Source organism: Vigna umbellata, chromosome 1, assembly GCF_029865625.1.
Source record: "Vigna umbellata cultivar VRB3 chromosome 1, Vumbellata_1.0, whole genome shotgun sequence".
NCBI classification, from domain to species: domain Eukaryota; kingdom Viridiplantae; phylum Streptophyta; class Magnoliopsida; order Fabales; family Fabaceae; genus Vigna; species Vigna umbellata.
Window position 1 is genome coordinate 46,504,815 of NC_142165.1, and position 13,024 is coordinate 46,517,838.

At 32.6% G+C, this 13,024-nt stretch overlaps 1 protein-coding gene across 1 annotated transcript; it reads right to left on the bottom strand.

Moving 5' to 3' along the window:
* Positions 1 to 66: 66 nt before the first annotated feature.
* On the bottom strand, positions 67 to 5,838 carry ACX2 (acyl-CoA oxidase 2). The gene is made up of 7 exons (XM_047326252.2): positions 5,309 to 5,838; positions 5,102 to 5,217; positions 3,535 to 4,415; positions 1,562 to 1,741; positions 1,303 to 1,469; positions 1,084 to 1,207; positions 67 to 480 (listed from the first exon to the last, which is right to left on the bottom strand). Exons 1-7 carry the CDS (start codon positions 5,746 to 5,748, stop codon positions 325 to 327), a joined length of 2,064 nt encoding a protein of 687 aa, XP_047182208.1. The 5' UTR covers positions 5,749 to 5,838; the 3' UTR covers positions 67 to 324.
* Positions 5,839 to 13,024: the final 7,186 nt, after the last annotated feature.

Below are 13,024 nucleotides of genomic sequence, written 5' to 3' on the forward strand. Positions count from 1 at the left end.
CAAGTCTCCATCTTTATTTTTTTTTTTCTATATGCTTGTGGATCATTGAAACTGCATCCATTGGCATGACAGCAGAAAAGCGTAATCGATTATATTCTCATTTGGTCTCGACGTCTGATTTATTATTATAAATTAACATCTTTTTAAATATCTATATACAGACAATTCTTTATTTTCCGTGGATAATCTAATCTTCAACTGAAACTTCATTTATGGCTCCATAGTGTGGCGATCTTGGTCAGGTGCCACAATTTTAACCCTGGACCGAAAGAATTATCGGGTCAATTCCCCAAAGAACACGAATCTTCTTTGAGCCCTTTGTTATTAAAATCCCACATGTTGTGTGTACTGCGAGTAAGCTCCTGACCGCATAGCAATAGGAGCCCGTGTAACATGATCCGGAAGATCAAATGCATCAACAAGTTCCCTTGCAACATTCCTCACTTGGAAACTAAGATACTCCGTGAGTTTGTGGATTGCCTGTGAAATGAAAAAACTTCAATATCCAATAATAAGATTACAGCGTAAACAAAAGGCAAGGTCCTTGCATTCCCATCCTCATACATATGCACTACTGTTATCTTCTCAAGGTTTAAAAGTGATTGCAATAAACAAGACTTTCAACAAAGCCAACTCACGCTCATTATTGATTTATGTTTTGTTGAGGGATAACCAGTGTATCAATATGAAATCTTCATATCTCAAATCTTATTTTCCTTAATCTTGAAATTTCTCATGGGTAAGAAATAAATGTTAAAAAAGAAGTGCATACGTAGTTAAACAATGAGCGACGTTGTCCATTGGATAAAAATGTCATTCAAGGTGTCAAGGTTATCCAAATTTTCATGAAAATCATTCATATTTGTCCCTCGCAGTACTAGTACTGTATCATGTAGGTTTTTACTAGTTATTCTTGGCTTTTTAGAACGGTCCCCCGTGGTGGCTATTACCCAATTCATATTAAGGGTTTCTGAGCTGCTAGGAAAACTAGAAACAGATCAATAATTTTTGTTTTGACTTGAGCATTAATTTCTTTATCGAAAATATTACACCAGTTTTATTTCAAGGAGAATTTTTCTATACCTTAGCTTTGTTAGGAGCCACATAGTCAACATTTCGGTAGGTTCCAATGTCATTCCATATTCGATCCAGAGCATAAAGATCACAGACGAGCTTCAGAGCAGCTTGCGAGCTTGGATCGGGACAGCTGGAGCATATACAGGTCAAGTTAAAATTGAATGAAACGCAAAAAATAAGTATATAAAGGAGATAATACACAAGTGCAAAGAACTAGGAAAGCACCTCTGCACGGATTCAATGAATTTAGCAAGGATGACTGATTCAATATGCGACTCTGCAAGTGTCAAAAGGTGATTTAAGCATCTATTCCATGCACCAAAGTCCCCAAGGGATTTAGAATGCTTTCGGAGTCGCACAGCAACACTCTGAAGTAATCTAGACGTTCGATACTGCACGGTGAAAATCAATATAAGTTGTTGAATTATTTGTGTCATCATAAACAATATTTAATCTCTAGTGAAGGAATGAAGGTAAAACTCACTCTGAAGGCATCCAATTGAAAATTAGGATCTCGTAAATGATCTTCGCCTTCCCACCTAGCAGTTACCGGATTTGGCTGTGACAGATATGTATTCATGGATTCTCTCAAGTAGTTCCATGTCACTGCAAAAGTTCCTCCTTTGAACTTTCCCTTGTATTGTTTCAAAAGATCAGCTGCAACCTTTATTTGTAAAGGAAAAATCCAAAACTTATTAGTTAACCTGGGTCCAATACAAGAACAGCAAAACCAAACAAAATGCATAGTGCATGGCCTTAAAGATGTAAAGCTAGAGTAGCCATCAAATAAAGGTTAAGCTTCGTGGTTTTAAGTATGAACTTGTACCCTCCCCAGGATGCCATCCATCAATTGTAGCCTTCTCGGGCTTTGCAGTACTTGAGGCTCGAAAGTTATGCACTATACTTGGGATATGCTATTGATCCTATCTAGAGCCAATACCTTAGAATCCTTTGCAATTAGCAACTGTTACGAAGGTCGGATATCTCTACAATGAACCATTCTAGTTTGCTGCCCACGACAAATCTATCGCTGATAGTTAAGGATCAAACTGTCAATCAAGATCTCAGGAAGCATGAGATTTCCCCAATATCTAATACACAGGTAAGGTACATTTTTATCTATCTTAGCTTTTAGAACAGATTTAATGAAAGCGATGATGCAAAAATATATTTCCACCAGCAATCAAATAATTCAATAGATTGTTTTATTAGATTACTTTGGCATTTTCATTTGGAGACTAACAAAAGCAAGACCCGGAAATTTTTTACCAACAGTTAGCATCAGAAGAATGCAGATGACAGAACAAGGTTAAAGTGGTATTCGAAGCAAAGTAAGGGCAAGCCAGTTGCAAATAATTCCCAACCATCTGCAACTTCCCATTATTGGTCTTTTATTTTAGCCAAATTTCAAAGATGCTTTGTTCATTGATAGGAGATTGGATATTATAGGTTGCTCGAGTCTCACATTGAGTAGGATGGAATGCTCATCGTAGTATTTAAGTATCCAGTTCTCCTCCCTTACCTTTAATAGCTAATTTTTTAGGGTGGTTCAAATGCTTTGGGTACTTCTCAACTAATTTGATAGATAACAAAAAATTAATTAGAACAGTACTGAAAATTCACTGTATTATAACCGAATTCAGTTCTGTTGCAAAAGTGTTACATGATCAAAAGAAAACTGCAGAAGAAACGGCACTCTCAATTTGCTAAATCTAACTCCTATAGTAGAAGACAGTAAATATATTTGTTATAAGGGAGGGCAGCAAACACCGACACTGATTTAAATGACTGAGTTCTAAGGTCCATCCTTCTTTCTTATATTATCTTGGATATCTAATGAAAACATACCAACAGGCTAGTTATAAATGTAGACTCGGGCGGAGCAAGTGGGATGGCCCAAGAGAACCACGACCACCCCTACGTTTTGAAATTCAATTACTATACATGTATAAAAATTAATATGGGTTCTTCTTATTGACATTGAAAGACTTCTACTTTCTTCTATTTCTTTTCCATTTGCAAGTGGTTGTTGCACTTACGTACTACACACACTTGTTAGTTACTATTTCATATACTCAATATTATTATATATTTCGTGTGAACACTAGAAAATATATTACTTTTTTTCATATATCATGAAAGCTATGATATTTTAAGTTGATTACCCTAAAATAATTCCTGACTTCGCCCCTGTGTAGGCTGGCTATTAATTATCTGGTATTTAAGCAAAACTTCAATGCAGCTTTGTTCACAATTCCCTACAGCACCGAAGTGCAGAAGAGTGCAAGTATCTTTCTATATGGGAAGCAACAAACGCAGTCCCAGATTTAAATGAATGAATTCTAAGGCCATTTTTTCCTATTTTATATTGGTTATCTGATTAAACATACCAATAGACCTGATTATAAAGGTAAGAGGGTATTAAACATTAAAAGCAATATAGTTTTGGCCAAAAACCTGTTGTAGTAGAACCGTGTTGTCTCCTTCAAATGTCTGAAAAATATCATGATCGTTCCTCAAAATACCAAACCGGTTTACAGCAGCATAACCATGACCTCCACAGGCTTCCCTACAGATGCTGAGTGACTTTGCAGTATAGGATGTTATATAAGCCTTTAGACCAGCTGATAGAGCATGGACATCTGCAACTAATTCTTCATCATGAGTTTTTTTCATTTGAGAGTATTTCTCCACTAAAGTTGTTGTTGCAAAATGAAAAGCATATGTAGAAGCAAGCATTGGCATAAGCTTGTGCTGTTGAGACTGGTAATCAAGAATACTAACTTCAGGTTGGTTTGGAGGTCCAAATTGCTGACGAAGTAGAGAATATCTGATGGCAATTGTGGCCGAAACCTTCAGGACACTTACTGAAGAATATGCAAGGCCTACCCTACCACCAACAAGTTCACCTAGAGTTGCAGCAAATCGCTTATTTACTGTAGGAAGACTACTGGTGTATTTTCCATCACGGGAGACATCTCCAAAACGGTTTAGAAGATTATCCCGAGGAATTCTTACCGAGCGGAATCTCAATGCTCCATTATCCACACCATTGAGGCCAACTTTATGGCCACAATCATGTATCTCAATTCCAGGAAGTGGTTGATGGGTCTTCATATCCCTTATCGGAACTATGAAAGCATGGACACCCATATCAGTGACTCCTTTGGTGTCATAAGTGGGTAATTTCAACCTAGCAAAAACAGTGGCAAACTTTCCATGCACTGCAGCATTGCCAATCCACCATTTGATGGCACCATCATTTGGTGTGTCAATGATAAATTCATCAGTGATTATATCAAAGGTGGCAACAGTTTGGAGGCCCTGCACGTTTGAACCTTTCAAAAGCACAAAAAGGTAAGCAGTTTAGAACAGTATACCTGCGGAGAAGCTATGGGGTAGCATGTTTGAGTTAAAACACAACAAATATAAAATTCCAAGGAAAAAAATGCCTCACAATCCAAAAGTAGTTTAAGCTGTGAATGGAAAACAATCTAACTAGGGAAGCAAGGGTTGTTGGTTAAAGACTTGAACTCCACTTTACTGGCAATTGAACATATATAAAAACTGCCGTTTGTTATATTAGATCAAATAGGGTTCGGTGACATCTTAAATTTAGTAGTTTATATTTTTATTCGTTATTATTCACACATAATTACAAAACTAAATATTGTAATCACTTTTATTACTTAAAGATATGTACAGGAGAAAACAAAATCCCTGATACCAATGCTTCTGTATAAATCCCTCTGTTTATGAGTGCGTAAAAATTGTTTTAAACATTTTATAATGATCAGTAAACACCATAAAAAAAAAGGTTCTCTAATATCAATCAAGCCTCTGTACCCTAAATTGATGCCTACATTTCTTTACTACGAGTTACAAGTTCCAGAGTGTCCTCCATAAGTTCACTCCATCATCACGAGTCAGTGATACTAACCAAACCAATGGGATGAAAAAACAAAGCGCACAATTACAATGTCAACAACTTAACCAACATCAGAAAAGAAGAAGATGGAATTACCATGGTGAAGCTCGGTCATAGCAAAACAACCGGGATAGTCCAAGTTATCAATCCCATCGAAGTACTTATCTTTATGCTTCTTTGTCCCCAAATTCAGAACAGAACCACCCCAAAGACTGCACAAGAAAAGTAGTCAACAAAAAAGGCACACTAACATGGATGAAATTAGACTCATTCTATTGGACATTAGCGAAAGCAGTTAGTTACCTGTACTGGACCCCCATCTTGATCCCGAGCGACATGTCAATGCTTCCAACGGCTTCCAAGATGGCGAAATACTTGGTGGGATCGTTGACTACGTAACGAAGGGGTCGAATCCCCGCTTCTCTGACGAGTCCCGTTAACTGCTTCATGCACAATTCGCGATGGTCGTCTTTCAAGATCTCAACGGGCGTTTGAAGATGCGGATTGGCGTTGAAGTAATCGAACACCTTCTCTTGAATGTCCCTTTGCTTACCTCGCATGTAACTCGATAGAGATGGGGTGTCCACGCTCAGCTTCCCACGCCCGCCGCACACTTCCATCTCCAACTGCCTCGCCGCCACGCACGCGACGGGGCTCAGGTGCAGGGCCAGCATCTGGATTCGCCGCTCTGCTTCGGAGACTGGGTCGGAGTCGGAGTTGGGTTTGGAGTTTGGAATTTGCATTTTGGTTTGGAGGGATTGGAGAGGAGAAGGAAAAGGAAAAGCTGTTGTTATTGTTATATGATGTGGTGGGGGCTCAAGGGACTGTTTGGTCCATTTTTATGTAGGATTGCTTATGTTCGTCATCCAAACGTGCCTTTTAAGCAACTGTGGATAAACTCGGAATTTGTCAGAACACTTTCCGTTCCAAGCACACTTTCCAACGTGTTTCACACACATGGGTAAATCCTACTAAACGAAATTGTCATTTTTATAAATAAATAAAAATTAAGCAAATTTTAGCATAAATTATATAGTATAATTAAATAAAACAAAATTAGTAAAATGGATTGTAATGGTTGAGTTTAGATAGTAAATTAAAATTTTATGAATATAGACTGATTTTAATATGATACTATTTTGTTAGAATATAATAATAAGTTATATAAAATTATACTCTATTATAATAATCATTATTCAAATTATATATATTAAGTTAATGATTTGTTATTTATTAAATAAAAATATCATTAAAGAATTTAATTTAATATAAATTTGTAATCTAAAAAAATCAATCAAATTAATTTATAACTCAAATGAATCTGATTTATTTAATAAATTAAACAATCAAATATAAATGTTAAAGTATTAAATTTAAATTATATTAAATTGGGTAGATTGGATTTGAATCTCATTCAAACTTGTTATCACTTATTTAATTTTACAACAACTAAATGTTATTAAAGTAATTATTGTTTACTCTTCCATTTTTGTTTGTTTTAATTATAAGAAGGGGTTATTTTGGTATACTTTTATAATTTTAATCCTATGTATTTTATTGTATTTTTAGCATTTACAATACTTTTTAAGATAGTACACGAGAATAAAAAAATGTTATATTTATATATTCATGTAAAATAAACGTAAAAGACATATTAAAAATTGAGTAGTAACTAATTAATTTAAAAAATAAATAAATAACTTTATATATTGATAAATATTGAATAGAATATTAGATATTAAGAATTTTAATTGGTTTAAAGCTTAAAACTTTGTAAAAAAAATGGAAATGATATTAATTGAACCGTTGAAGTTCAACAGAAGAAGATAAAATTGTTTTTTGTTGTAAAAAGAAACAGAATTGGTTTATCTTTGAATGTTCTTTGGGAAGAGGAAACAAAAAAAACTAGATGGCCGTTGCCCATACGAAATCTTTTTGTCTATTTAGCACGTTACATCAAATAATTGACTTTCTTGTAAGCATTTTCACACTATCATTAAATATAAAGTGCTATAAATAAAAGCATTTAAATGTTAATAACAAAAGTTAATTGGATGCATAATTAGTATTTTTAAAAAATAGCTAAATTAATAGATTTATTAATTTGTCATTACGTGTAAACATCCCTATGTTAAAGTGTTAAATACTAAAACAAATTTGTCATATACTTTTTATCAATCTTTCAGAGATTGTTGAAACATATTATATCTGACTTGTACTGTTTTGATGGTTTAGAACATGAGAAATTATGTAAGATTTGCATTACAATGCAATCTACTATATAATTGGGTAATGCTTCTAAAAAAACTTATGAGTAAATGATATGGTTGATTATTTTTTTTCAAAGTTTTTTTATGCTTTGAAAATTTTCCGATGTTGACTAATAGTAAGTATGTGTAGATTCTTTGAAAATTTTCTGATGTTGGCTGAGTAAAAATAATACTAATAATGTAACTCTTAGCATGTTACTTGTGTTGATTTGTTCAAAAGGATTGGGAATGAGTATATTGATAACTTTTTAATTTTTTTTAAGAATTCATAATTCTTTGTATGTTGAGTTAATGAGGTTGTTTTGTTATTAAACATGTTATAAAGTGTTTTTTATTTGTTAAGTAAAATGTTTTTGTTTTTGTACAAATTGCTCATTAGCTTATTGGATGGAGATGAATAAAGTGCATGAAGTTGTAGAAAAATATAAAATTTAAATGTTTTCATATTTTTAAAGAAGATGATTATTATGTGGATAAATTTGTTGCTATAAGTTTATAAAACAAAATAAAGTATAATATATTATATTTATTGATGGAATTATTTTTTTAGTAAAATTTATCAGTATACAAAATATGTATTAGTGATAAATTCTTTTATGGTAAAAGATCCTTGGTATTTAAATCGTTAATAAAATCCAATAAAACGCCTATTACCAAAAAGTAATATTAGTATTTTTAATTATGTTTTCTTTTCATTATTAATTATTGATATTTTGTTTTTTGTTTTTAATTTTTTTGTTAATTAATTAATTTATTTAAATTTTATTTGTAAAAATAATTTTAACTATAGAAAATGTTTATCATAAATTTATTTTCTTTTATACTATATTATTTTTTCACCGTTGATATTTTATTACCCTTTGATTTTTTTTGTTCATTCATTCATTCATTCAGTTAAATTTTATTGATGAAATTAATTTAAATTATAGAAAAACATTTATCCCAATTAATTCTTGATATTTTATTACTTTTTAATTTCTGTGTTAATTCATTAGTTCATTCATTTAAATTTTGTTGAAAAAAAACTATTTTAATTCTAAGGAAACATTTATCCCAAATTTCTTTTCATTTATACTATACTATTCTTTTCACCATTAATTATTGATATTTTATTACATTTTAAATTTCTGTGTTAATTAATACATTCATTCATTCATTTTGATAAAATTAATTTTAGTTATAGAAAAACATTTATCCCAAAATCCTTTTTCTTATAGTCTAATTTTTTTTCATCATTGATATTTTATTACTCTTTTAATGTTTGAGTTAATTAATAAATTATTTCATTTAAATTTTATTGATAAAACTAATTTCAATGGTAATGAAACATTTATCTCAATTTATTTTATGGTATAAGATTTTTTTCACAATTAATTATTGATAATTTTTTACTCTATTCATTTTTGGGTTAATTAATTAATTCATTCATTTTAGTTTTATTTATAAAAATATTTTTAATTATAGGAAAATATTTAAAATTGATTCTTTGCAACACTGTTATAATTTCAGGTTTTAATTTCTTTCTTGATTAGAATTTTGATTTCTTCATTCTAGAATTTAGTTTTTATGTCTGTTTTAGATTCTAAGTTTTACTTCGGACATTTTCTTGATGATTGTGTTGAGCTTATGATATGCAGGTTTGGTTAGTGTTTTTGACTCTAATTAGCTTAGGAAGATGTATGTTTCTTTTTATTCTTTCTTGATGAATTAGGTTCTAGAATTAAGTAATGATTTCTACTTGCTTTTGTTTTTATATTTCCAGTTGTAATTGATGATAATAATGCTTGTAAATCAGGTTCTGTTTCTGTCCTAGGTAGTTTAAATTTCTATTTTCTTTTATTTTCTTTTTCTTACATTTTATTGTCTTCCTTTCTTTTCAAACAGATTTCTTTTCTTATTTCTTTTCTTTTTAAATTTCTTTTTAAATTTTTTTTGCAATAAATTTCTTTCCCCCACCTTGTACTGTAGATAATAATTAGTAAATATTATAAATAAAATGTTGAAGGTTTTAATTCTATAATTTCTACACTTAATAGGAACCAAGTCCTTGGATTAGACTCTAGGTTGTCCCTATACTACATTAATAGGGAATTTAGGTTTGTTGAGCCATCACATTGCCAGAGATGGAGAAGGAGAATTCGGTGGAGAGGGTGGTAGTGGCGTCGACAAAGACAAGGGGCTCGGGGACACGAAGGAGACCGGAGGAAGAAAGGGAGGGAATTTTGAGGCGTGGGGGCAGCATCGTTGTTGGCGACTACGTGGGTGTCGCCGAAGAGGTTGATGCTGTTAGGGTCGAGATTGGGGGATTGCGTGGAGGAACTGGAAGAACCCTTGAAGGTAGCGTTAACGGACCTAGAACTGCAGGTGTTGGGTGTTGCAGTGTGGAATGGATTGGGGCTGATGGAACACTTCGCCGGCGAGATCCAACCGCGAAATCTTTCCGACAGTCGAGATCAGCGGGTACCGGAGGAGAAGAGGCCGCCGCGGTCTGTGGGGCGATTCTGGAAGGGTTTTAACTCCCTTTTCACAATCTCTGCTTCTTGGTTTAGTCTTTTGGTAAGGACAAATATAAAAATGTTACATATCTACGACGCCATGAAAAAAAATTACAGCTCAACATCTATTTAACGTTGTATGTGCAAACTTAACGGAGATGACTTAATTGAATCAATTTTTCAAATATTTGGACCAATTGGCTCATTTTTACTAGTTTATGGACCCGATTGAGACTGAAAAAAATGAGGAGGACCAAATGAGGGTTGAAACCTACAATTATTCTATATCATAATTAATTATCAAATTAATATTTAAATGAATATTAATTTGATTTCTAAAATAAAAAAATACAAATTATAAATTATAATATACCAAAATGATGATTCGAAACTAGAATGCAAAAGAACAAACTAAAAGTATTAAACGGTCGATCTGAAAAACTAAACAAAGGAATTTAATCTCTTTAATTAAAGCACATTAATCTACATATAAAAGTTTTTTAATCAACTATACACGGGATCTAATTATGGGTTATAATTAGATCACAAGTCCAATTACAAAAAGTTTAAACTAAAACTAAAACAAAGTTAAATGAAAATTATAAAAAATAAAGTGAAAGTAAAAATTCAATAAATAGGTTACGACAACAATATCATAGAAAACATTGAAAAAAACTATTGACAATTTAAAATGAAATATAAGATTTATATACTAATTTTTACAAAACCTTTAATATTTTTTAGATTCTTCTATTTTGAATCAGTATAAAATTTTTACTTGTTTACTTGTTTAGTATAATTCTATTATTTACTTGTTTTTAGTTTAAAGGAATAATTTTTATTCTGTAATCACTTCTTAAAAAGGTAAACTTTTTTAAAAGGCATAATTTTTATCAAATAAACCAGTCCACTAGTTTTTATCTTTATATTCCACTACTTTTTTCTAACCGTTATTATTAGTGCATTTATCTTTGTTTATAGAATGTTATGTTATTATAATTATTCAACAACAAAAACAATGATAGTTTTTTTGTTAGCATACGTAACATGCCAAAAATATAGTATAACTATATAATAGAGTCATCATATAAAATAATACAATAGATTAGTCATCTACTAAGTAATAAAGTATTAACAATACAATTATCCTAAAATAATTATAAAAAGTAAAACTTTACAGAATTAAGCCTAAGGAACAAAACTATGAACACAACCGATCGGTCCTGATCTAAACCGATGGGTCCTCTCTGTCCAGAGCCTGCTCCATGGAAACCTCACAATCCTCTACTCAAATCTACCGGATGATCATGACACAGAAGAAATGTCGAACGTGCAACATAGCAAAACAGAAAAGAAGGGTAAACTAATGTAATTTAATAGTTATGTGAACATACAATCCAAACATACCAAACAGATAAAATAATTAAACACAAGTAGAAAAACATATAACACATGTTGACCGACCACTTGAACTGACCGTCCAAACTAGTATGAATATGTAGCTTTGGTCGTTCGTGCACTCGTGGGTGTAGTAATTGGAAACCCATCAGCTGCCACACGAGGTTAACTCGTTATCACTCACCGTAAGACCCCCCCTCGGCTAGGGCCTTCTGCTATTCTCACAACATGACTTACCCATGTCTACTTGAGGCTTGATAATCATTAGAATGTCAGGATGAACGATGTAGATTTCGCTATCCATATTCATATTATACCACCACTTTGCTTATCCGATCACTGAGACATTTCTCCTTAGAATTCTCTTTCATACCATTTGAAACATCATACTTTATTTGAATTTTAATACAATAGCTCATACAAGATATATCAATACAACTCTAATAATCAATCCGAACAAACCAATGAAATCAACAGTTAAAGACCGAATAACATTTCATAGAATAGAACCGAACAAACAACAACATAACCTTTGAGTACGACCGAACGGGAAAACCCAACATAACCAAGGAATATGACCGAACGGAAAAACATTCACAACATGTGATCATGATCGAACGGTCCTTTAACAAGAAATGCTCGAACAAGATCCTAAAGAAATTGAAGGGGCGAATCGCTAGAACAACCGAACACCATTACAAGACCTAACTCTAGCTAAACCGAATACTAGTACGAAACTGAACTTATGACTAAACCGAATACTATTAAAACCAAATGTTAATATAACACTGAGTCCTACTCAAACTGAACACTAATACAACATCAAGTACTTCTAAAACCGAACGCGAATACAACATCGAACACTACTAAGACTGAACGAGAATACAAAACCAAATATAGCTGAGATCGAACGGGAATACAAAACCTAACAATTGTACGAAACCTAGCACTACTAAATTGCACGCTATTACAGAACCGAGTACAACTAATAACGAACGCTAATATCAAATCAAATACTGCCAAGGCCGAAAACAAACGTCAGCACGAAACCGAACAACCCTAAGACCGAATACTACTACGAAACTGAATACTTGAACCTGACCGAGCGGTCAACAATGAATGCTCGACATTATGCATAATGCTGCAGAACTTCTGCAGAATGAAATACACACTGGAATTTACCAAAATTGAATATTTTTCTCAACCCAGAATTCCTTCCAAGGTATGTATAATCTACAACTCAACAATCACAACATTTAACATGTCAAACAAACAAAGTCGAACACCCAAACATTCAATTTCACCCACATGCAAAACCATCTAACCACGTTTTCATGCATCATCAACCAAACAATTAAATTAACTAGCTACCCTTACCTCTTAACCAAACCGAATGACTTCTACCCTTCCAGAAATTTGATCACTTCTAGAAAATCCTAAGAACACCTATAACTCACCGATTGGTGAGAAGAGACCAACCAAAGTACCAAAAAGGGAGTTAGAAAGAGAAAGAGAAGGCTGATGAACACATGCAAATAGCAAGGTTTACTTGCATGTGCCAGAAATTCCAGAAATTCACAAGAACTAAAGGAATGAAACTTACCAGCTCTAATCACTACACCGATCGGTGAAACAGAAATATCTTGTCTTCCATATTACTTATGCACGGTCTGATCGTTAAAATGATGAAATGAGATTGAAAAACTTTAGAGAGAAGGAGGATAAAAGGAAGAGAGTATAAGTTTGGAAGAGATAGATATATCAAAGGAAACAAAATTTTTGATTATTTTAGTAATAAACGCTTGGTCCCCTCTGCTTACACCTGACTGTTCCATTTACTTGGTTCTTACAAAACG

Bases quoted from the DNA above. Each gene is read 5' to 3' on its own strand.
- ACX2 (XM_047326252.2), bottom strand. From the start codon at position 5,748: ATGCAAATTCCAAACTCCAAACCCAACTCCGACTCCGACCCAGTCTCC. The intron at 4,416-5,101 runs GTAATTCCATCT...TGCTTTTGAAAG, and splicing joins TATGACCGAGCTTCACCATG to GTTCAAACGTGCAGGGCCTC. The intron at 481-1,083 runs GTATAGAAAAAT...TTCATTTCACAG, and splicing joins TGGCTCCTAACAAAGCTAAG to GCAATCCACAAACTCACGGA.